The 26,053-nt window shown below is 39.4% G+C and overlaps 1 protein-coding gene across 3 annotated transcripts; it reads left to right on the top strand.

The window, feature by feature from the left end:
- Positions 1 to 239: 239 nt before the first annotated feature.
- Positions 240 to 26,053, top strand: VPS36 (vacuolar protein sorting 36 homolog). 3 transcript variants are annotated; one of them, XM_089477788.1, is made up of 14 exons: positions 240 to 402; positions 3,387 to 3,455; positions 6,036 to 6,106; positions 7,606 to 7,720; positions 9,029 to 9,118; positions 10,374 to 10,460; positions 14,802 to 14,834; positions 15,103 to 15,180; positions 16,081 to 16,215; positions 17,798 to 17,863; positions 19,407 to 19,471; positions 21,199 to 21,283; positions 23,637 to 23,713; positions 23,804 to 26,053. In XM_089477788.1, the coding sequence occupies exons 1-14, from the start codon at positions 307 to 309 to the stop codon at positions 23,895 to 23,897; spliced, it is 1,161 nt and encodes a 386-aa protein (XP_089333914.1). In that variant the 5' UTR covers positions 240 to 306; the 3' UTR covers positions 23,898 to 26,053. The 3 variants fall into 3 exon arrangements, with proteins under 3 accessions (XP_089333914.1, XP_089333916.1, XP_089333917.1); XM_089477791.1 differs by lacking the exon at positions 240 to 402 and adding an exon at positions 1,861 to 1,879; XM_089477790.1 differs by lacking the exon at positions 16,081 to 16,215.

The following is a 26,053-nucleotide window of genomic DNA, read 5'->3' as shown; positions in this document are numbered from 1 at the left end:
TGCTGCTATTCTATATCAACCGCTCTGGCTGCCTCCCGTTGCATTGTGGGACTTGCAGTTTAAGGAGGTGGCGTTTAGAACTCTCAGGCCTTCTCTGAACTACAAGGCCCACAATGCAACAGGAGGCAGTCCAAGTAGTTCTGTAAGTCTTATTTTCTCCTTCAAAATGGCGGCGCGTGACGTCATCACGGGGGCCAGCCAGGCAGCTGGGTCTCCTTGAGAGAGAGGGAGGGAGGGAGGCTGCCAGTGGCAGTGTTGGCCTCGTTGTTGTTGTTGTTGTTGTTGTTGTGTGAGGCGGCGGGCGCCATGGACCGCTTCGCGTGGACCAGCGGCCTCCTGGAGATCCACGAGAACCTGGTCACGCAGCAGCGCGGGGTCCGCCTCTACGACGGCGAGGAGAAGGTCAGGCCCCAGCAGAAGAGGAGGAGGAGGAGGAGGAGGAGATGGGGTTATACACACGAATAAGGCTGCGGATTAAGTCCTCCACTTTAACTGCCCTGGCTCAAGGCCCTGGGATCCTGGGAGTTGTAGTTTGTGGAGGCACCACAGCTCTCTGACAGAGAAGGCTAAATGTCTCACGAAACTGGCACTTCCCAGAATATATAACTGTGTGGGTCTGTGTGTGTGTGTGTGTATATATACACACACACACACATACATACACACATATATACTCTCTCTCTCTCTCTCTTTCTCTCTCTACACACACACATATGACACAACAATTTGTGGTGGCACCATTGATCTCTGACAGAGAAGGCTAAAGTGTCACAAACTACAGTTCCCAGAATATATAACTATGGCCTGTTACAGACAGGCCAAAATAAAGCTGCTTCGAGTCACTTTGGAGGTATGCTATTTCAATGATGCATGCGTCCTAAGAGTCCAAAAGCCGCACCAAAGGCACACTCCAGTTCTAAGCACTGGAGCGCAGCTTTGGTGCGGCTTTTGGACTCTTAGGACACATGCATCATTGAAATAACATTCCTCCAAAGTGACTCGAAGCAGCTTTATTTTGGCCTGTCTGTAACAGGCCTATATATTGCATATATACTCTCTCTCTCTCTCTATATATATATATATATATACACACACACACACACACACACACACACATAGATACACATACACTTATATAAAACACAGCAATTTGTGGTGGCACCAAAGCTCCCTGATAGAGAAAGCTAAAGTGTTACAAAGCTGCAGAATATATAATATATAACTTTATATACTAGAGAGAGAGAAAGAAAGAAATAAAGAGAAAGTAAATATAATGTGTGTGTTTGTGTGTATATGTGTGTGTGTGTGTGTCAGGGGTGCTTTGTGTCTTCCTGCATGGCAGGCGGTTGGACTGGATGGCCCTTGTGGTCTCTGACAGGGAAAGCTAAATATCTCACTAAACTGCAATCCCCAGAATCCCATAGCAATGAGCTCTGGCAGTTAAAGTGGTGTCAAACTGGATTAGTTCTGCAGTGCGGCAATGATCCAGTTTGACACCACTTCAGCTGCCATGGCTCAATGCAATGTAATCCTGGGGTTCGTAGTTTGTTGTGGCACCAGAGCTCTCTGACAGAGAAGGCTAAATCTCTCACAGAACTACAAATCCCAGAATCCTATAGCATGGAGCCGTGGCAGCTGAAGCGGTGTCAAGCTCCATTGTTTTCCACAGCACAGATGCAACCCTGTGAAATTCATGGGGTTGACCCTATATCCACAGGCGACTTGCAGGCATATAGCCACACAAAGCTCAGTTGAGATCTCTCCTCTCATAAGGTCACGCTGTAGTAAATGTAGAAGCCATTAAACCAACACAGACAGAACACTTTGCGGTTTTTGCTGCATTGGATTAACACTTTGGAAATCACACTTTTTTTCCTTGGTTGGTGCTTGATTTGGAACTTTTTTCCCATTTCCCATATTTAGGGTGTTAATTGCATCCCTGATTTATTTCCTCCTGTACTTCTGCACTTGTGTGTCTTCAAGTCATTATTGACTGACTGCAACCCTAAGGGCAAAGCTATCATGAGTTTTTCTTGGCAAGAGCGTTCAGAGGAGGTTTGCCATTGCCTTCTCCTGAGGCTGAGAGAGTGTGACTTGCCTAGTGTCACCAAGTGGGCTTCATGGCCGAGCTGGGATTTGAACCCTGTTCTCCAGAGTTATAGTCCAACCCTCAAACCACAATGCTCTACACCAATGTTCCCCAATCTGTCACCCTCCAGATAGGGATTACCACTCTCATTATGGACAGATAGTATGAATGGGGATGGAAGACATTATAGTCAAACACACCTGGAATCACCAGAGCAAGCTTGCTATTTCATATTATAATAAATTAAAAAATATTAAAATGTATCTTCTTTTTATAATCTTTTGTTGTTCTTCAGCTACCTGAATAAAAGGTGTTTAACTAAATTGTATAACCTGTAAATCAGGTGTGTAGTGCACAATTTTAAAATGCCCCATTATGTAGCTAATACCCTAGAGAACAGGGTCAAAAATCAAAATGACCTTAATAGATTAGAAAGCTGGACCAAGGCTAACAAACTGAATTTCAACACAGAGAAATGTAAGGTTTAGGCAGAAAAATGATAATGCATAGATATAGGATGGGGGATACCTGGCTTAAGGAGACTATCTGTGAAAGGGATCTAGGAGTCCAAGTAGACCACAAGTTGAACATGAGTCAACAGTGTGATGCAGCAGCTAAAAAGGCCAATGCTATTTTAGGCTGCATCAATAGAAGTATAGTGTCTAGATCAAGGGAAGTAATAGTGCCACTATATTCTGCTCTGGTCAGGCCCCACCTGGAATATTATGTCCAGTTCTGGGCACCACAATTCAAAAAGGACATTGAGAAACTGGAGCATGTCCAGAGGAGGGCAACCAAAATGAAGAGTCGGGAAACCATGCCCTATGAGTAAAGATTTAAGGAGCTGGATATGTTTAACCTGGAGAAGAGAAGGTTAAGAGGTGATATGATAGCCTTGTTTAAATACTTGAAGGGATGTCATATTGAGGAACAAGCTTGTTTTCTGCTGCTCCAGAGAACAGAACACAAAACAATGGATGCAAGCTACAGGAAAAGAGATTTCACTTCAACATTAGGAGGACCTTCCTGACAGTAAGGGCTGTGACAGTGGAACACACTCCCTCGTAGTGTAGTGGAGTCTTCCTCCTTGGAGGTCTTTAAGCAGAGGCTGGATGACCATCTCTTGGGGCTGTTTTGTGTGTTCCTGCATGGCAGAATGAGGTTGGTCTGGATGGCCCTTGTAAGTCTCTTCCAACTCTGATTCTTTGATTCTGTGTAGAGAAATTAAATTATAAGATTGTGTTGTAGATGTTTGAACTGCATAACTTAAAATATATATCTTTTTCTATCTCTCTAGCTGAAGTTTGATACGGGGACATTGCTCCTGAGTACGCACAGATTAATTTGGAGAGATCAGAAGAACCATGTAAGTGCTACTGTTCTGTTGTGCCCATGTCATAACTTCCATGTAACATGTGATAGAATAAAAGAGCTAGTTTGTCTGTAATTGAAGTATGAGCAAAATCAGCCACATACCAATTTTATGACACTTTTCAGTTTGCTAACTTCCCAAGTCCGATTGTAAATTAACTTGGAATAATTTATTCCTTTTCACTTTTAAGGTATTTTTACCAAGCCCTTCCACTGGTTCCCAGGGTAGTTGAAAGAACTGTAAAAGGAACCCTCCTACCATGGGACACTGTAAGCTAGCTGGAAACACATATTTATGAGCAAACACTGCCTAGTATTTCACCACTAAAAGGTGATACTAAATGTGTGCTGTAGGGGACACTGAAGTCACTTCAGTGAAGTGCAGCTTTAGCCACTTCCTCAAATGTGCAATTTGGCAGGAAGCAGAATTAAATTCCCTGTGTTCTGTCCTTTCCCCTATTTCAGCTATTCCTTGTAATTCTGGATGTTGTCAAAGTGGTGAACTTTCTAGTTTGCTAGGGTCTAGATTACAGAGTGCTTCCCATCCAGAGCTTGGGAAAGGTATTTTTGAGGACTACAAATCCCAGAGCTTCCTAGCCAGCATGGCTAGTGGTTTTGTAGCCCCCACAATAAAGCTTTCAGAGCTCTTTTCCTGGTCCAAGTTTCACATTCTGCTGTTCAGTGCAGTTCTCTGGCTGCTTACCTCAAGACTGTGCTAAAAAGAATTGATTTCTGATGGTAAGACAATATGACTGATTATTCTCTTGCACTGGACCACATGTATATTTTTAGGTGCTAGATGGGATGATGATTATTGAACACTGAATTAATTGGATCTCTTTTATTATCTTTCCAATTTTTTCAAATATTTCTGGTCTCCAAAGCTTGTGTTATACTGTGCCACAACATATGGAAATATTTTAAACTTTCTGAACTAAATCATATTGCTAAGTCCAACTACAGTAGATCCACTGAATGTATGGGTCTTGTTAAGGCAACACTTACGTAAGTCGCATTGATTCATTGGATCTACTTTAGTTAATACTGAAGTTTGGATTGGCCCTCTATCAGTACAATTTCTTTGTTTTCCAAAGCACCAGTAGTCTGATAATTTTCTAATTTAGTATACACAGATTGTAAAAGCAATCACTCATAGCTGATGGTTGGAAATACATGTTGAAACATTGTTTGATCTTGGATTATTTATTGCCCCTTTGTGAATATATAATCTTTCTAAATAGATGGATTTGTAAAATTATGAGTAGAGCAACCACAAGAGCAATAGACCTGGAATCACATTCTGAGTTAGTCATGAGTTAGATAATTCATCATCACAAAATTTCACATCTGCAGCTGTGAAGAAGATCTATGAGGGAGGAAAAAAGAACAAGAATTGCAAAGTGTTATATGTTCACAAGTCATAAATTACCACTATGTATAACATAATGATTTCATAACCCTAAATCAAGAGTGGGAATCATATGACCCTTCAGATTGTGTTGGATTGTATTTTCCAGCATTACTTACCATTGGCTGTTCTGGCTGTGGATGCTGGGAATTGCAGTCTGCCAACTTTGGGAGGGCCACACTTGGCTGTGAAGATAAGGAGTTAATTTAGGCTGATGGCATTGCCAGTCAGGTCTGTGAAGAGGCTTGTTGTGATTTCTGCCACCAGCCACTATGAAATGAAGACATAATTGTGGGAGACATACTAGTAATTGTCTTTATCATTTTCAAGCTCCTGCTATCTCCATAGCTGGCTGGGGCATACCTTATGCAGCATTAAATGTTCTTGGCATGTGTCTGTATATATCAGACATTGTATATACCACTAGACCTTCCTTCTGTAGCCATTTGATGAGCATATTTTTTTAGTGGGGATTAGAACTGTGAAACTCAGGAAATACCTGCCATAGGTAGATCTTTGCAGTCAAAAGCAAAGTGACATGTATGTATGTGCTTTCAAGTTGCCTGTCGAGTTATGGTGATCTCATGAATTTCATAGGGTTTTCTTGGGCAAGGAATACTCAGAGGTGATTTTGCCACTTCTTTCCTCAGAAATATAGCCTATAGCACCTGATATTCCTTGATGGTCTCTCATCCAAGTACTAACTAGAGCTGACCCTGCCTACCTTCCAAGATCAGTCAGGATTGGGTAACTTTAGGGTATTTAGGGTAAATTGATATATGTGAATTTTAAATTTAATCCCATTAAGATCATTTTCTTGTAAAGCGGAGATTGAAATCTAAGTGGACATGGGGCCTAGTGGTTTAGTTAAGAATATTTAAAAATATATATTTATCAGTCTAGCTAAAAGGTTCCATTATACCAATTAGTGTGAAGTAATCAAACAGTTTTTATGCTTGTGGAAATGCTTTTGTACTGTGTATACTAGGCATTTTTTCCTCTATTTGATGCTTTTTCTTCAAACAACTGTATATAAAAGCACAAAGATTTTATACATTAAGTACAAAGACAATATTATTGCAAAGAACATATTAACATTTTATAGTGTTTTAAAATAAAGAGTTCTCAAAATATGTCTTGATTTTGTTCTCTATTTTTTCCGTCTAGGAATCTTGTATGGCTATTCCTCTTTCACAGATCATCTTCATTGAAGAACAGGCAGCTGGGATAGGGAAAAGGTAGTGTTTTTATGGCAAAATGTTATGGATTTTAGCTTCCTTAAACTGTGTGGGTTTTCCAGTATTTCACAAGCATCTAATGCATGTTACAATCTTACTTACCTTCCTTAGGACCTCTTTTAAGAATGAATGGAGAACAGGGTGATACTCAGAGAAATATATGTAGTATACTAAATGATGAAAATATCCCTGGTATTTGTGCATCTCTGGCTCTTGCATTTCCCTTCTGCAGCCTCTCATATAGCTAGCTACTCAGCCCAGGGACCACACTAAAAATTGCTATCCAACTGTAGCTTTGTTCCATGCTGGCTAGCTGGCACAAACCAACAAATTGACAAGCTGATTTATCATTCTCCTTGGATTTTAGAAAGTGGTTTGTCTGTAGGTTACCCAAAAACTTGCAGACAACTAACTGTTCAGGTTGCACTCAGCAGTTGCTTCTATAACTTTCAAAGTTGAGCCATGTGTATAGAGCAAGAGTGTGAAGTATGAGATGCTTCAGATGTTACTGGACTAAAAATCCCATCAGCTCTACCCTTTTCTCACTCTTGCTACAGAGGCCACTATTATTTTGTTGATTTATCTTACATTTTGTTAGGAAGCTTTTAAGTAAGCCTTCATGTAAAAACCTAGTATTGTTTCTCAACAACTGATATTGAGAGGCTTGTTGCCTTTAATCCTCCTTTTGATCCTAGTAGCCATTAATACCCTCCTTAATTTGTCTAATCCTCTTTTAACAATGTCTTAAAATGGTGGTCATCATCAGATCTTATAACAGCAGATTTCATAGTTTAACTATGCACTGTATGGAGGAGTGTTTCTTTTGTCTTTTATGCATTTTTCACCAAGTATAGAGAGCCAATGTGGCTTAATAGTTTGAGACTATGACTCTGGAGACCAGGGTTTGATTCCCAGCTTGGCCATGAAACCCATTGCAAGTCACACACTCTCAGCCTCAGGGGAAGGTATTGGCAAACTTCCTCTGAAAAAACCTTGACAAGAAAACCCCATGATAGGATCGCCTTAGGGTTACCATAAGTCAGAAACAGGCACACAATACACACACACAAGCACACAATACACATATAGTGAGGCAAAATATTGTGAGAAATATTTATTGGTTTAAAATGCTTAATAACCAGACCTGTTCAAAATTTACTGGACATGTTCTCACATTCTCTTGGTTAATTTTTGACCAATAGTAGGTAATAGAAAATGAAATAAAATGTATTTGTTGGTTTTAGATACAGATTTTTAAAAAAAAACCTGCACAGTACAGTGGTATCCGCTGGGGTTTGGATGTTCAAATCCCATTTAAGTACTGTTCGTGGAAAATTGTGTCCCTTATATGAAATGGCAAAATCAAGGTTTCCTTTTTGTAATTTATACAGTATATATTTAAAATGTTTTCAAGCTATGGATGCTTGAATCCATGAATAAAGAATCCTGTGGATATGGAGGGCCGACTGTAAATATTTTTCTTTCTTCTATTCTTTCAGTGCCAAAATAGTGGTTCATCTTCATCCAGGCCCTTCCAACAAGGAACCTGGCCCTTTCCAGAGTAGTAAATACTCATATATCAAACTTTCCTTCAAAGAACATGGCCAGATTGAGGTATGTATATATGTCATCCTGAATAGTGGGATGGTGTTGGAGTATGTTTTCTAAATTTCCTGAAAAATAACGTTTGGAGAGCTTTTGCCATAATTAAAAAGAGCAGTTTCAATTGGTGAAAACTGAATTTATCACACATTTCATTTTATTTATTTTATTTTTATGTATTAAAATATTTATATCCTATATCAGAGGATAAGTAATGTTAATAATTATTTAATTTTCTGTGATCAAATAGACCACAGAACCCTTTGAGACCAACTGAAGGAAAGAAGCAGATAGCATGAGCTTTCATACATTTGACTCTACTTCCCCGTTGCCAACTTTCCCAACAAATCTATTCAGGAAGTGTCATCACAGGACCTAATGGCATCACCCACAATACTAGAGGGACTTTGTCTTGCTCATCCTTTAACATGATATATGCCATTCTGTGTCAACAATGCCCTTCAAATCTCTACATTGGGCAACCAGGACAGCGGTAGTTGTTGTCATTTTTGTTATATGTTGTCATGACATTCCAATTCATTTTTGACATATGGCAACCCTAAGGCAAACTATAATAAGGTTTTCTTGGCAGGCTTTGTCAGAGTGGGGTTGCCATTGCCATCTTCTGGGGCTGAGAGAATGTGACTTGCTCAAGGTCACCCAATAAGTTTTTATGTTCAAGCAGGTAATTAACCACTACACCACATTGGCACACTACACACATTATAACATAAGCTAACCCCCCAGCCTCCTTTCTGTCTCCTTTCTGATTCCCATACTACATCCCAATATTCATTCATATGAGTATCTACTCACTTTGGCTTTAGGTAACATCTTCCATCCTGCCTTTGTCCCCCAGTGACTACCATGAAAACTGAAGTCATTTCATTTCCATACCCACAAAGTTTGGCATTTCCATTGTCATTCTCTCACACATAGCCTGCTTATATAAGTCTGTCCCTGGGCCCTCCATTCCACCCTATGCATCTGAGGAAGTAGACTGAAGTCTACAAAAGCTCATGCTTCCAGCTTCTGTCTTTCAGTTAGTCGCAGAGGTGCTACCAGATCCCTTTGCACTCTGATTCCCAGACTAACTAGGCTATGTCTTCTATTTTTCTGTGTTACATATTTATTTATTTATTTCTAGCTGACGTGCACTGTATGGTTTTGATTTTTCATGATAATTTATGTGCTAAAATTCAAACTTCTTTTGTGTGTGTAACTTTATATAAATATTTATATTTACAAAGGAACTAAATATAATTTAATCTTAAATTTGATCTTTGATGTTGCCCTCTTTTTTAAATCACCATCATAAAGTTCTACAGGAGACTGTCAGAAGAAATGACGCAACGGAGATGGGAAAACATACCTGTTTCTCAGACCATAGAGGTCAACAGAGGCTCACAGGTATTTAAGATATTTCTCATCATTGGACTTCTGCCTTTCTGAACAAAGTAGAGTTTGTTTGACATTCCATATTTCAATATTAAGGAAGCGGCGGCAGGGTGATGGCATCTTCATAGGTGTATGATCTATGTTATGTTTTAAATGTTTTAAAACAGTATCAGATTAGTGCTGTCTTTAATTGAATGTTTTTTTTAATGAAAACATGCAGGGGTAGTTGTGTTGGCCATTTAGTAAATTCAAACAAAAAACCCACCAAACAGTGATACCTTTATTGGCCAACCGAAATGCACAATATACTTGTTACAAGCTTTCAAAGCTCCATTGGCTTCTTCATTAGGCAAGATGTTACATACCAAACAGGAGAAAAATTAGAGATGTTAGTAAGATGCAAATAAGTCCAAGCCTAGACAATCTATGCTTAATGTTAACTATAGTTTATAAAATAATCCAAATTCAAACTGTTATTTATGAAGCAGACTTGCTTTAGTAATTCATAGTTCAAGTGAGCAACACTTTAGGAGCCAATTGTAACTGAAAGGCAGCTAATGAAAGCAAACTATCTAGAAAAGGGGAGGGTTTGAGCACCCCCAAAGACTGAGTAAGAGAGTTACCCCCCCCCCCCATGATCTGGCAAACTGGACCACTGGTACTCATGTGTAGTTTAGTGTCCTCAGGAATGATCAGTTAGAAATGTACTAAATGGTCAAGCACTAAGAAATATTAAGACAGCTATTGTCATTGAGCCATCTCATAAATAATAAAGGCTGCCTCCACTTTGTCCTGTGTGCATTTACTTAGGGGTGAACTGCAGTGAAATCACAAAGGGCATTTCTAACTACACATTGTACTTTTCTAACTACACATTGTTCATGAGTGTTCATATTTAAGGAGGTTTCAGTGATAATGCATGGGAAAAGTAATTTGCCTTCCCCCTGCCCATGTTGAATCCCCTCTCACTTAAAAACAGTTCTGGGGTCCAAAAATGAATGTAAATGTTAAGCTGCTGCACTAGACAAGGAGAGAGGAAGCTGATGAGGCTACAGTTCACCCACATAAGTAGGGGGGAAAAGCATAGTTCAGTGTTGAACTATGTTCAGTCACGAAGGTGGTGTAAAAGATCTCCAAGAAGCTATGTTTGACAGCCTTCACTTGCTTACAGAATAATGATGGTAACAGACCTCTAAGCACTCCCTTCACCATCTTTCTTTCTTTCTTTCTTTCTTTCTTTCTTTCTTTCTTTCTTTCTTGTTTTCAGACAGGCAGAATACGAGCAGCAGGAATTGTTGGTATTGAGCGGAAATTAGAAGAAAGAAGAAAAGAAATGGATAAAAACATTTCTGAAGTAAGTTATCTTGAAATACAGTTGGCCCTTCTTATACACTGATTTTTTATACACGGATTCAAGCATCCATGGTTTGAAAATGTTAAAAAAAAGTATAAATTTCAAATATCAAAGCTTGATTTTCCATTTTTTTATAAGGAACACCTTATTGCTATGTCATTATATTTAATGGGACTTGAGCATCCACGGATTTTGTTATCCACGGGGGATCTTGGAACCAAACTCCAGCGTATAACAAGGGTCCACTGTATTTGATGTTTCTCCTAATCGTTTTCAGGCATTCATGTTTTTCCTTAACTATATATATGGTTATCAATAGATAACCTAATCTCCAAACATAATATAGGGGTCAAGCAGCCTCAGGCTGCTCCAGCCATGATTAAGCCCCAGTCAGCACCGGACCATGGTGACCGAATGACATGGTCCCAAAAGCTGCCTGCAGTCCTGAATTGGCTGCCACCAAGGAGCCTTTTTCCCCCACTCTTTTTCTTGCCAGCTTCGGGCCGCCTTCGGTGCGTTCATTGTCTGCATGCCATACCCCCAAAGCAGCCAGAAGCCTCACTTTCTGGCCCTGTTTCAGGCCATAGTTATATAACATATACTCATGTTGATGAAACATTAAAACTTATTTTTTTCAAAAGTTGTTCTGGAAAAGGAATGTTTTCTAATGGCACAAACATTATATGATTTGTGCCTGCATTCATTTGTGTTTCCTTGCCCCGCTTCTCAATTTAGAATACCCAAACTAATTTTTGAAGCATTTGTTAATGAAAATCAGTTTGAGGAGTCAATAGAAAAATTACCTCCAGCAAATCCTAGACTGAACAGTGAACTGGACAAGCTGACCTTCAAGGTTACCACTAACTTTAATTTCCACACAAGTCATGAGTTCGCTTCTGGGTTTGATTGAGAGGGAGGTTGCATCTTGCCCCCACTAGCCCAGTTTAGATCATAATCTGTTATTTTGTGGGTCCCCAGTAGCGGAAATATCCCTTTAATTAATAATAATAATAATCATCATCATCATCATCATCATCCTGTAATGAAGGGAGGGGGTGCTAGGAAAGTAAAAGTCTTCCTCCAACAAGTGCTTCAGCTGCAACAGTTGTAACTATCAACCATGAGTTTGTTAGTGTAGTCTGTTGCTGCTAAATAATGAACAGTGCCCTTGTGTTCTCCATGTTCATTACTTTGGGGACATTGAAACACATTTTGTTCTTTGTAGCAGAGTAGCAGAATGTGTGCCCCTCGAGATTATGTTGGCCTACAGTTTCAGTTATCCTTGACCATGCTAGCCAAGGCTCAAGGATGTTCAACACCATCTGGAGATGCAAAGTGCCCTACCCCTGCTAGAGGCTGAGCTATGAAAAACTGCTGTTCCAGGGCCATTCTTGCTGGGGAATTCTGGCAGTTGTAGTTCAAAACAGTAACTTTTCCAAGCTCTGCCCTTTGAGTGATGTACAGACCAGCACCAACACTGTAGAGCATATTTTGACTACTTTGTAAGGGGTAAACCTGTGCATCTACAACCTTCCCCCTTCATTGCTTGAGGCAGAAATATTGCCCTGCTTTCAGTACAACAAGGAGCCAGTGTAGTGTAGTGGATTGAGTGTTCAAGTATGACTCTGGAGACCAGGGTTTGAATCCCGGTTCAGACATGAGAACCCACTGGGTGACCTTGGGCAAGTCCTACTGGATGACAATGCCAAACGTCCTCTGAACAAATGTTGCTAAGAAAACCCTGTGATAGGTTCTCCTTAGATTGGCATAAATTGGAAATGATGTTAAAGCATACAGCAACAACAACATCACTGCAACATGGCTGGCCCAGTTGTTTTGCATAGAGAAAACTTACAGGCTACAGAAAAGACCCTAGTAGTATTGTACTAGAGTTAAAAAGAACAAGTGCCCTAGTTTAGTTATTAGTTGGGAGTCTGAAAGAACCCCTTTCCAGGCTGGCCACACAGTTCCAGCCATTTGGTTCCTGTCACTCACCTTGCCTTTTTACCTTTTTAAGATTCCTCACTGGATCTGGTACTCGTGCCTCAAGGTGAATGCTATTTTGGACATGTGGCTGTGTTGATCAGTGGCTTTAGTGTGGTATAGCATGACCAGTTCTCCTTATCAGTTCTTAAAGGAAACATTCAGAGTTATAGAAAACAAAGCAAGTAAAGATTTATTATATAACTTCTAAAGATCCTGATGGGCTGAACCAGAGGCTTCCTCAGCCCCCCTAAAATCAGATAAAAAGAGAGAATTGCTTGCCAGTCTATCCCAGGACCCCTTTATAGCATTCTTTGACCTGTGACAGGCTAGCTATAACCTAGCTTACCCAGCTTCTCTCTTCACAGGGAGCTTCCAGGCACAGCAATTCTCTCTTTTTATCTGATTTTTGGGGAGCTGAGGAAGCCTCTGGGTGCCCCCCCCCCCCATGATGTGTAGATGTGGCTTTGCAGCCACATGGAGCCTCTGGACTTCTTGATTCTCATTCCTCTGGCTAAATTGTGGCCTAGCACTTTGGGCAAACTAGCCCATTGCTTGATTAATCAATTATGCTTGCAAAGTATTGCATAAGATTGTAAAACAACAACAACCCTCTAATTATTTACGTACATTAACTTTATAGCTAATTTTCAGAATGGCCTTGCAATTCCTTTATAATTCTGAGTATGTTTAATTAAACAAATTAATAACCATATTTTATAGCCAAGGATTCATTTTTGTTATGTTTTTAAACTGGGGACAGAACACAACCACAGCCCCATATTTTTTTATCTCCTTCTCACTGTCTCTCCCATATAATGTACACTTGGCCTGCCCCATACACCGGCTCCCCATAGGCAGTGTCAAACGGATGGGCTACGCCATTTAGATGAATGGCACGTGTGCCGCACCACACATGTAAGTGTGCCCCATTCATCTAAATGGTGCTTGAGCATGCACAGAATTTGCTTTATGCAGCATGGGTCCAGAACAGATCCCCTGCGTAAAGCAAGGGTCCACTGTATAGGCAAAGGTGCTGCCTGATAGGTCACTGTGTTCTGCATTTGTCCACCCTCTCTCCACTCTGTTTTCTTATATGTGGACTGTTTTCTTATATGTGGACCTTTTGAAGTACAGTGGTAGCTCAGAGCACAAGAGCACAGCACAATCGAGGAGGAGAAGAGGAGGAAGTATGTGGGCTGCTGTTTCCAACAGCCGTCAGGTCATGTAATTCCACCCCATGTCTTTCCCACACTCTTTATCAGAGGATAAAAGAAACTGTGTTGTTAATATTGGAAGGGGAAAACATTGAAACCCTGCTCATTATAAATCAGTTAATTTCAAAGCTAGTGCCCAGAATTCCAGAATGGATTTCCTGCACCTGCTGGTTGCCGCTGATAAAAACTGATTCCTTTCGCTCTTTATTTTTCTGAGGAAGTTCCTGTTAGGTGTGTGTACATTCATTCTCCTTTGTACTCAGGCCTGAATCAATTAGAGAAAGAATTGTTTACCACATGTTCTCAGTTTGTCTAGTTCTGTTTTTCTCATTTAGTTGGATAGCTTTGTTATTGGTAACTGTGTATAAGATGCAGAACATTTACTCATTGCTAATTTAATGAGTTTGGAAATAAATAGGAAAAAAGCTTTCCATAAAGGCCTGTTAAAGGATCTCAGATTGTTTGTATGTTTGTTTATTAGCTGCTTCCCCTTATGGATCAAGATGGGGAACAACAACAGATTAAAAACATATAATATTAGTTAAAAGAGCATATAAAACCAATATATATTAAAATCAATCAATAGGTTAAAATTCATAATTTAAAAATAATCTGAATAGAGCTTCCAAAGGGACTGGTCTTTACTTCTGATTACATGCAGACAGGTTATTCCAGTCTGGTGGCAGCTGAAGAAACTGTTCTCAGTTGTGAGCCTAGTTTTTGGCTGACAGAAGTGTGTGTTCCCCAGAGACCTGAGTGTATAGGTGTATTATGCAGGAGAGGGTATCCCCATAGGTAACCTTGTCCCAAACCACATAGGGCTTTAAAGGTAACAACCAACATTTTGTGTCTGGCCCAGCAAATAATTAACATCTGATATGTCACATGCATTTGTAATTTGGGAAATGATGAATGACTTGTTCCCCTGCTTAGAAGATGAAAACAGCTTCTCTCAACATGCAGAGGTGTACTCTTCCAACCTTAATCTTGAAACGTTAACCTTAGAAAACTGGAAATTATAATATCAGATCTTTGAGTTTAGGAGGAAAGTAATTGATGAAAGAATTATTGCAATTATGCAATAGCCTTTTGGAGAGGCTATTCATATGTGTATATGAATAACTCTGTTTTATTATTCCAGGCTTTTGAAGATCTCAGCAAGCTCATGGAAAAGGTAATGTAACCCCTCCATGAGTATTTCTCTCTGGATTTACATCTGCTCCCAAGACAATGATGGAAGTGGCAGAAAACTGCATATCATGCTTTGATTGGGACTTGAGGGGGCACTTTCAAGTGGGTTAAAAATAGTGATATGAGGGCCCCTGGACTCAGGTCTTCTGTTTCATCCATAACCCTATCTACCAAACACTTAAAGGGTGGTCTTATTTTAGAGGGACATGGCTTTGTGTTACATCTTTAAGAGCTGTGTTGTGTCTCAGCAGGCTAAGGAAATGGTGGAACTGTCTAAATCGATTGCCAACAAGATAAAAGAAAAGCAAGGTGACATCACTGAAGACGAGGTTGGTTAATGATTTAACATGCGTGAATTAAATACTGTACCATATGGAAAAACATTACATGAACTTAAATTTCTAGGATAATATCCATAATGCTACTAAATGCTAGATTAGTAATATGGTATAACAAGGGGTAGTCTGTAAAACTACATTTCAGTATTTTAACCATATCTATGTGTGCACTGTGCATCATGCTATAGGAAGCTTTTAAGTTGTAGTTGGACACCAACTCTTTCATGTGCATAATAATGGTATGCACTTGTGCATACTTTCTTTTGCGACAATGGGCAGCATGCTCAAGAAGGAACATACTCAAGAATTCTGTCCAGTGAGGGCTAATGAGTGAAAAGGTTCCTTGTAGTAGATCTTCTTCCAGAAGAGCAACTCTTGGTGGATAAAGGAAGATTGATTGTATAGCCTGCTGCACCCGCTTCTGTAGATGCAGGGGATCCTGTTGCCTTAACTTACTCCTTTATGTTAAATCTGGTTATTTTTCATATGCAATCTTTCCTCATTTCATGTTCAGAAAATAGAACCAGCTGTCTGCTGGTTCATGGGATGCCACATGTTATTTTCTTTTGGGAGAGAGTTTTAAAAGTGAACAAGAATGGAGGTGGGTCATATATTTACATTGGTCTTCATTTTGGCAAAACTGGGACATCTCCTTTCCATTGACATCTGTCTCTTACTCTTTTTTTATTATAATCTTTATCTATTTTTTATTTTTATTCTTATTCATCTGCACTCTGGAAACTCAAAAACAAGATGAGGATCTGGGATTGAATTTACTGTTCATACTAGTACCTTAGCTTCTTCCTAGAGCACATTGTAATTTATTTTGCATTATTAGTTAAGAATTTTATACTACCCATGTTATTATTTATACTCTGTTTTTTATTTCAGACTGTCCGATTTAAATCCTATCTTCTGAGTATGGGTATAGCTAACCCCGTTACTAGGGAAACCCATGGATCTGGTACACATTACCATATGCAACTGGCAAAACAATTAGCTAGAATTTTACAAGCACCTCTAGAGGTAAAGTATTCATGAACCTCTCTTTTTAAAAAGTGCTATACAGTTGACCCTCCATATCCATAGATTCAACTATCTGTACTTGAAAATATTTTTTAAAAAATCCAAAAAGCAAGTGTTGATTTTGCCATTTTATATAACAGCATCATTTTACTATGCCACTCTATATAATGGGACTTGAGTATCCACTGATTTTGGTATCCACAGGGGATCCTGAAACCAAACCTCAGTGGATACTGAGGGCCCACTGTACAATGCAATGCAAATATATACATCATTTCAGTGCACAGAGGAGAAATATAATATACTGGCGGTCCAGGAAGGGATGAGTCTTTCCCTGCATTGTCTAGTCTACTCTATTGGATACCCTCCATGTAAATTGAGTAAAAGATTCTCAGCCAAGAGGAATTAAACAACTGTCCTTTTTTTTGGCACTGCCAGCTTACCCCCTCCATACCCCAAGGGAGAAAATGAAAATGAAAGAAAGAAGAGGGGACAAAGGAAAGCAGGGAGATTAAAGACAGAAAGAGCATGAAAGTAAGCATGTGTAAATACAGTCACCCCTCCTAACTCGCAAGTCTTGGATCCGTGCCCTTTATTACCCACAGAGAAGCAATCTCTGCTGTTTCCAATGGTGCACTCACTTCGGCCATGCACACAGTGACACACCCCATTCAAGTCTATGAGGCTTGAATATGCGGGTGCCTCTGTTTGTATTGGGGGTGTGTGTTTCGGAACAGATCCCCCATGAAAACGGAGGGCCAACTGTACAGTCGGCCCTCTTTATCAACAGATTTTTTATCCATGGATTCATACAGCCATGGCTTGAAAATATATTTTAAAAAGGGTATAAATTCCAAATAGCAAACCTTGATTTTCCATTTTATATAAGGGACACCATTTTGCTGTGTCATTATATTTAATGGGACTTGAGCATCCACAAATTTTGTTATCCACGGGGGATCCTGGAATCAAACCCCAGCAAGGACCCACTGTATATGCAGGGGGGGGGGAGGATATCTGTTGTGGCCCTACTATATTTTTCTCTGGGCTTGCCCATAAATAGCATGAAGATGAAAGGTTAAAAAAGGTTTCTTTGAATAGATAGAAATTATGCCCAGAAGAAGGCAATAAACAAGAGGACAACCTCTTCCAAAATATTGTATATGGGCAATGAGGTAAGCTAAGTGAGAATTTGAGGGACAAATGTGTAAAGTTATTTAAAAATTTTAAATTCCTTTTAAGTCAGAAGCCATGAGCTAATAGCATCATTAGTTGACAGAGATGTGGACGGGATAGTAAAGAAGAACCAGGAAAATGCTGACAAGCTAGATTCATTTTTTGCCTCAGTCTTTACAGCAAAGGACTCTGGAGACAGGTCCAGACTGCATCATAGCTTTGAAGAATACTTCAAAAGCTGTATCAGATGGCAGTTCAGAAGACACTGGCAAATTATTGCAGCTTTTGTGCCATTTTTAGTTAGGACATCTGCCTGAGAATGTTGACACTGGCAACTAACTGGTCAGATTTTTATGCTATATGTTTTAACTTGGTTCTGTTTTACTGATTGATCCCATATCAACAGGAACGTGGAGGAATAATGTCACTGACAGAGGTGTATTGTTTGGTGAATCGTGCTCGAGGCCTGGAGGTGAGGAGTTATCATCTTAGTGAACTTCTGACAAAACTCCCTTGATAAATTTGCATTTCACCAAATTGCACTGATGAAAAGCAAACAGATGAAAAGTCTCTTTCCCCCCTTTTTATATGTTTCCTTTAAAATCGGTAGGATGATGGTCATGCTATCAGCATAGTCATTTGGGGGTAAAATCCATCTAACAATCTACAGTACAAATAAATGAAAAGCGGAAATTGTTTGTTGTAGATACTAACACTCTTAACTGTATACACTTAACAGGGAGTGTCCCATTGATTGGATTTACAATAGATTTTACTTCTCAGATGTGAAGGACTGCACTGAAAGATCTCAGGACCCTGCAGTATAACAGTGAACGGATTTTGCAAAATGAAAGCAGTTTAAAAGTGTATGCAGATTATTAACTTTGCAAATATAGAAGTGAAAGACAGGATTCTTCTTTGAGGACACAGGAGTGTCCACACATTAAAAATGTTAAAAATTGTAGAGGGAAGATTTAAATGTTGTGCTCTATTCATAAAGGAGGCCTGTTACATCAGAGCCAAAATAATTGTTAGTCATTCTGCAGCAGCTAAGCCAGCAAGTGTCATAAGGGATACATTTTGAATTGCACAGATGTGCACATTATATTGCCAGAATATTGTTAGGAACAGCCAGATGCTCCAGAAAGAGCAGTTCCTTCCAACCACAGTATTATGCACTTTAAACCGAAGCCTTTAAGACTAGCACATATTACAATGCTTGGCTTAAAACAAATAACTAAAATAGCACATACTGTTTTCTTCCATGGATCCAGTGATACTTTGCTTTTCAACTGATTTTCCTTGACATTACAGTATATACCTTTAACAGAATAGTCAATATTTATGCCAGGATTGATAACAAATGGATCACAGGCCACATACTGCATTCCAAGGCTGTCTCTATAGTCCCTACTGTGTTCCCCTGCTGCCTCCTACAAAATCTTACACCAAAAGCCTGCCTCCAAAATTAACAAGTGTACCTTGTTTTAAATGAGAAGCACTGCTTTTCCAGGCTTCTAAAATGGCAATTTTCTTCTTCTTTTGGCAAAAAAATAAGGGGGGGGGGGGGGGGGGAAGGCAGGTGTTCCACAAATGGTAGAGAGTTAGGTTGCCCCTTTTTTTGCTAAACTGATGTGATTGCGTCTACCCTTTGTGGTCACTGTACTTCCTTGATGGTATCTAACTGTATTTTAACTCAAGGGCTTGCTTCTTCTGAACGTCTTTCTATTTGCATGTCCCTATCCATGTGAAAAATGCACAAGCAGCACATGTACCTAATTCTTGTGTGTATGATTATTTCCATTCTTTCCTAAGATAAATGCACACTGAAGTTAATTTAAGAGGAATGGAAACTGTAGTACATGTAAGCATCACACATATTTGAATGGCTGTTCATATATTTTGCACACAATTACTGGTAGCCATAGTCAAATACAAAAAGTTCTGTAAGAGCTAGCCTTGAGAACAAGACATATTTGCAGTGTGTTTAAGAGAATGTATGTTTTCCCCATTAGTTGCTCTCACCTGAAGATCTAGTAAATGCCTGTAAGATGTTGGAAGCACTCAAATTACCTCTAAGGTGAGAATCCTTCAAACTTTAATTCTGAAAACACACTCAAAAAGAATGGTTTAATTCACCACTACCCTAGCAACCTGTTGGACTTTATTAAGATCTGGGGAACTGATCTGCAGGAAACAAGGGCTTAGAGCTAGGAAGTGACAAAGAAAGCAACCAGACATGTGCAGTTTTGCTGCTCAATGGCAAATGGCAAATTTCCACTTAATGGTTATTTCTGTTTCCTGCTCACAAAACTGCTTTTGAAAAATGTTCCTAAAGATGTATCTCAGCTGTAGTTGTCAACTTGCTTAGCATATTCCTCCATTTCTGAAAGTTATGGGTTCAAGTTTTCTTCTTGCATTATATGTCCATCACTAACTCACTCATTAGAAAGTGTTAAACAGATGGCAGCCCAATACAAAGGAATGTTTCCAGTTTGATCGGGATTAAACTTCACAGACTTGTGGATTGAGAAGACGTCTCAGATGATGCAGGTTCTGAGGGGGCTAAAAGAAGGAAGCAGAGTAGGCAGAGAACTGTCATGTGAAGGGATAACAAATGGAGAATGAATCTTGAGGAAATGAACAGAGGAGGAAGAAAAATAAACAAGACGAGCTGGATGAAGGTGGCTGAAACAGATGCTGGGGGCTTGGGAATGGGCCAGGAGCAATCCTAGGAAAGCTGATTAAGACAGCTGAAGTAGTTAGTGCCTGAAAAACAGAAATCTGAAGAAACTGTGGGTGGTGTAGATATGGAAGAGCAAAAGAAAAGTAGTTCTAGGACTGTGCCCTTAAGGAAGTAGGGAGACATGAGTTAAAACAGTTGAACAGGAAGTTATAGGAATCTGTGTTATCCTTCCACAATCTAGGGCAGTGGTCCCCAAACTATGCCCTTTTTGGATTTCAGCTCCCAGAAGCCTCAGCCATGTTAGTCAGTAGTCTGGGATTCTGGGAGCTGAAGTCCAAAATCCTTTAAAGAACACAGTTTGAGGACCACTGATCTAGGACCCTACAGATAGGTTGGGCTGCATCTCTCATCATTCCTAGCAAGCATGTGGATATTGTAGTCAAACACAGCAACTGGGGCCCTGTTTATTTCTCCAGATATTGGAATTCAGTTCCCATCAAACCTAATCAGCCTAGTCAATGGTAAGGGATTCTGGGATATAAACTTTAATATCTGGAGAGCCATGGTTTTCCTGCCCTGCTATAGATTCTAATAGGTAATCTTGACATTTGAGGATTTTGATATTCTGCAGTACAGTGGGCCCTTCTCCTATGTGGGGGATCTGTTCTGGATCCCCTGCATAAGGGAAATTCCATGTATGCTTGTGCCCCCTTGCAAACGTGTGCCATTTGTTGTATTGCCATGCGGCTTCAGCATATGCTTGAAGCCGCATATGGTGTTCCCATGTACAGCGTGGGTGCATTGTATTGTATTCTGACAACCCTAAAGAGACAATGGAAAGCATTGTGGGAAAAGTGGCATGGGCAACTGTGTAGGTCCAGGGCCCAGTTTCCTGCCAAAAATGTAAAAAGCAAAAGCAGGTAGCCCCAAATCCACTACTGGTTTTAAAAAGTTATTTTTTAATGTTAAATAATGGCAGATGGGGTGCAATTAATTTAAAATGGCTCCTCCTGGAAGTTTCCATGAGATGCAATTCCACCCTGGAATGAACTACCCCAGCAGTTGTTTGGGTGCAGGATTCAGGTTCTGATTTGTATTTTTCCTCCCTTTCTTGAGTTAAGGCTGCGTATATTTGACAGTGGGGTTATGGTGATGGAGCTCCAGTCCCACAACGAAGAGGAAATGGTGGCTTCTGCTCTAGAGACAGTACGTAAGACTACTTTTTTTCAGTAATCAATTAAGGAAACTGGTTTTTGTTGTTGCTGGACTTGAACTGTAGAGCAATTCCTATTGGAAAGCCTCTGATCCATTTTTGCTATTATGCACCCACTGAGACCCATATATTTGAGTGTGTTAGAAGAATGGTTTTCAAATTTTTGGTCCTCCACAAATGTTTTAGATTTCAGTGACTAGAAGCCCCAGCCAGCATAGCCAGTCAAGGACTCTAGAAATTGAAGTCCTATATGTTTAAAGGGCCAGAGGATGTCTACCAGCTTTGTGCTTGGCATATTTTGTGATTGGGCGGCATATAAATAAATCCTATTATTATTATTATTATTATTATTATTATTATTATTATTATTATATCCTGTTATAATCAGTACAAGTTTCCTACAAAATAGTTTTATGTATCACCTGTATTCAAAACTTGTGTGTATAACTAATGATTGATAATTTCTCCAGTACTTCTGCTATTTTTCCCCACCTTGACAGTTCATTTCAAGGGAAAAAAATGCTTTTGAAAGCTTTCAAGTTGGTTCCAAAAGCTCTTACCCTAATTTCAAAAATGCTTAAGCAGTTCTTATATATTAGTTTTTTGTTCCTTGTTTTTCAAAGCTGTGTGTTTTTAGAAATGTTCTTGTTTCTTAAATTCTTATTAAATCATTGCAAAGCAGGAAAAGCCTGGTATGTGACCCAGAGGTTAGGGCCGCAAGCCTTGCTTCAAAGAGTTTCCTGTTACTAGCTGGGCGTGGGAGAGCTGAACTCATTGGAAGTAGATTTGAAAAAAAGTGGCAGCTTCTTCACATGTAATGAAGGCTAATTGCTTTAGTATCTCATTTGTATTCTTTTTTTTTTTCTCCCAAGAGCTCAGGTTGTATGTGAGCTTATCCTATTTTTTTCCCACCTTGCTACAACACTGGGAAATAGGTTAGGCTGATAGAAACCAAAAGTGACATTCTGAGAGTCATTCCTGAATCCAGGCTTCCTTAAATCACAATTCCCAACACTTGTTTATGTCATTTTATGTCATTATCACACTTCTTTATGCCATTTTATCAGATTTGAGGCTTGCATTATAATAGCACACACACTGTTCCTGACAGTATGTAAGAACCATATTTGGCCTTTGTAACCAACTCTGGTTAGATGGGAAACCACCAATGAATTCCTGGTTCTGTAGGCTATATTTCAGAGGAAAGAACTGGCAAATCCATTTCTGAGTGTTCCTTGCCTAAGAAAACTCTATGAAATTCAAGGGGGTCTCCATAATTTGACAGGTGACTTGGATGCACACCTACACACATATGAAGGAAACATGCCTATCCCTGGATCCCTAGAGCATGGACTCCTGGTTTACCTGAGAGCATTAAAAACAAACTACAACTTGTATGACTCCTGGTCCTAGACACTAGTAGTTTCATGCTGTACACAGACTTGATTTCTGTAACACATAAAGTAGTCCCGATTTAGAATATCATCTATATGAAGGAGACTCAATACATTACATAACTGTAATTTGATGGCATGATTAAACATCAGTGAATTGTAAAAATCCTGCTTTAGAGTAGGGAAGTGAGCTTGATTTCCTGTAGCTGCCTTCTGCTTCGTTCATCTTAATCATATGTGGACTGCAGTCTTAGGCTGAAGTCATATACCTTCCTTCCTCAGAATAGGTCCTATTGGACTGAATGGAAATTACTTCTGAATATTCATGTATAGGAATCCACTGTTAGTTTATCTAGCAGAACTTAAATTAAAAATCCAAGTATGTGATGCAATCATATAAAGGTTACTTCCAGCTTGATTAAAGGTTTAAAGGGGAAAATGTATAAATCCTTCAGAGTAGCACAGCCATTGAACTGGAGATATTTCTTTGATATTTAATCTAAGGAATGTATAACAACTCGTATATTACTATTTTATCAGAGAAAGTTATTTCTGTTAATGATGGATTCAACAGTGCAGACCTGTGTATCTCTACTGAGAAATAAGTCCTATTATATTCATTAGGGCTTACGCTGAGGTATTTATATACAAAATTGCAGCCTAAATATAGTCAGTGTGCGTGAGATCCACATTTAATTTTAGGACTCATTGAATCTATATAAGTTAAACTACCAATTCAGTAAGAATGTTTTAGTAAGTCATATTGATTGTGAATTGTATTTATAGTTCCTTTTGTGTCTTTATAATCAGTTTATAATTCTCAACATTTTGGCTTATGTTGAGAATGAGCTGATAAAACTGAAAATTTGGTTAATTCAGGAGAAAACTAACAAGGCAGTACAGTATTGAGCTGCTGTGCAAATTATTTACTAAACTATGCTTTCTCTCTCAGGTGTCTGAAAAGGGATCTCTTACAGCAGAAGAGTTTGCAAAGCTTGTAGGAATGTCTGTACTTTTAGCCAAAGAAAGGTAAGTACGTAATAATAAATTCTACTCCTTATTTTTAATAGCCTGGATCCTGACTAAAGTAATACAAGTATTGTTTCCCTCTTTCTCTAGGCTGCTTCTAGCTGAAAAGATGGGCCAGCTGTGCAGAGACGATTCTGTAGAAGGCTTGCGATTCTATCCAAATCTATTTCTTACACAAAGTTAATGGCATACTTGTTTCCTTGTTCCAAATATGTTTGCCAGGTGTAGCCTGGATTAAAGGCTAGCATTAATGCATCTCTTACCCAGTTGATGTAATGGCTTATGTCAGCCATAATGACAAACAAATATTTCCAGTGGTGGGAAGTGCCCTAACGTGGAAACTATGCTCAGGTCCTGTGGGCAAATGGATCTAAAAATTTTATACAACATGCTACTTGAATCTTATTTCCTTATGTAGGAAGGGAAGTGATCCATAAAAGGAGAGGGGGTTACTGTGGCTTGTCTGAAGATAAACAGAATACAATAATGTTTACTTATTATATTTTTTCAACCTCTTTTTTCCCCCTTCTAAATATGGATTTTGTATCTGCAACTCCAAATAAATGCTTTACCTAATCATTGGTATCAATGTAACTCAAAATAATGTAGACTGTGCCTGCTCTTTCCAGTTACCACTGCATAATTCCCTTAGAAAGGGCCTTCATTTTAGGAACAAAACTATACTGTGTATATTTGCTTGTAAACCATCTTCGAATGGGAGGATTTGTGCTGAATGTTAAGACAAGAAGGATTGTGAACTCAGATTTCCTTCCTTCCTTCCATTCTTTGATTTTCAGCCCTATGTGGTTGCTATTTTTGTCTTCTCTTTTACATAGTGGTAAAGGAGGGCATTCTGCCATCTGTTAAATAGTACAATGGACTTGTTTTCACCATTCTATTAAAGTAGCCATTCATCTGACCATGTATTTAGTGGACCTACTACTGTCTGATTTCTACATTTAAACATGAAACACAAACTAAGTACTATCAAATATGAACAATCCCACCACAGTTGCGTTATGTGTTGGCTCCATGTTCTAAAATGGAGGGGCAGGGGCCAACCAACTGCATGGGGGAATGGGACCAATTTTTGCCCTGCAACTTTGAGTGGGTCTCGTGAATGTATTCTGTTAGGAAGTGATACGATGTCAGTTTTGGTTTTGTTTTTGACCCGTAGTCTCCCATTTGTGGGCAGAAGGTATATTGAGAGTGGTAAGGGGAGAGAATTGTACAAAACGATGTTTTCAGTCAGTTTTGTAAAACTTAGAGGCATTTGGCCTTAAAAAGAGGTGGGATGGGCCAAAAGTGGCAAATCAGACAATATAACATCCTGAGATGCAGATTGCATGTGCCCCCAGGCCATCTTTTTGGGGCCCCAGGAGTTTCTATGCTTCTAGCCTCCTTCCCATGGGAAGATTTCTCTCCCCTTCCCCGGAAAAACAGCCAATAGTATGTTCAAGCCTGTGAGGGGAATAGTGTTGGCCATTTTGCCATGTTTGGGGTCCTCATCATGTTTGGTTTTTTTTGGGGGGGGGATGCCTGAAAATACAGAATAAAAGCCAATAGCAAACCCATTCCTCAGACTTAGGGTTGGTATTTGCTAAATAAATAAATCCAGTGGGCCCTTTGAATCCACTGGGATTTAGTTCCTGGACCCCTTGTGGATACCAAAAATTTGTGGATGCTCAAGTCCCATTAAATACAATGGCATAGTGAAATGGTGTTCCTTATATAACATGGCAAAAACAAGGTTTGCATTTGGAATTTACTTTTATTCTATTTTATTTTATTTGTATTTTTAAGCCGTGGATGCTTGAATCAGTGGATAAAAATTCTGCGGATACCGAGGGCCAACTTTAAGATATTTTTCAGGCATAAGGGTGTGAATGGGGGATGTGGCCCTTTAGGGTCTACTGGGGATCAGTGCACCACCACAGCTTAGATGTGGACTTGGTGCTTGTTCTTAACTGGTTTGGTGCTTGTTCTTAACTTGTTCCCTCTCTTTTCCCACCCGTGTTTCTAACAAAGCCCATAGAATCACTGCAGAATCAGTTACTTCTAGAGCACTCACTGAGCCCAGGAAGAGGATCTTGAAGAAAACAGGATGCCTTTTTTGTAATCATTGAATTAATCTGAGTTTTAATACTAACATTATTTAGAATTCAGAAGTGTTACATAACAAAATCAAATGCAAACCAGAGTCCTATTGCATGAGATATTTGAATGTCTTTTCAATTGCATTAAATGATGTAATCTGAAAAGCTAAGCTTGGTAGTGGTTGCTTCCTCATGGTACCCCTTTCATAAAAATATTGATTTTCGTGTGTGTGTGTGTGTGTGT

Source organism: Sceloporus occidentalis, unplaced genomic scaffold (genome assembly GCF_023333645.1).
Source record: "Sceloporus occidentalis isolate IW3139 unplaced genomic scaffold, rSceOcc1.0.p SCAF_12, whole genome shotgun sequence".
NCBI lineage: Eukaryota > Metazoa > Chordata > Lepidosauria > Squamata > Phrynosomatidae > Sceloporus > Sceloporus occidentalis.
This window is presented reverse-complemented; position numbering and strand designations above follow the sequence as displayed.

Excerpts from the sequence above, each read along its gene's own strand:
- VPS36 (XM_089477788.1), top strand. The coding sequence starts at position 307 with ATGGACCGCTTCGCGTGGACCAGCGGCCTCCTGGAGATCCACGAGAAC. Across the intron at positions 14,835-15,102 it reads TCAGCAAGCTCATGGAAAAG|GCTAAGGAAATGGTGGAACT; the intron begins GTAATGTAACCC and ends GTGTCTCAGCAG. Across the intron at positions 23,714-23,803 it reads GTACTTTTAGCCAAAGAAAG|GCTGCTTCTAGCTGAAAAGA; the intron begins GTAAGTACGTAA and ends CTCTTTCTCTAG.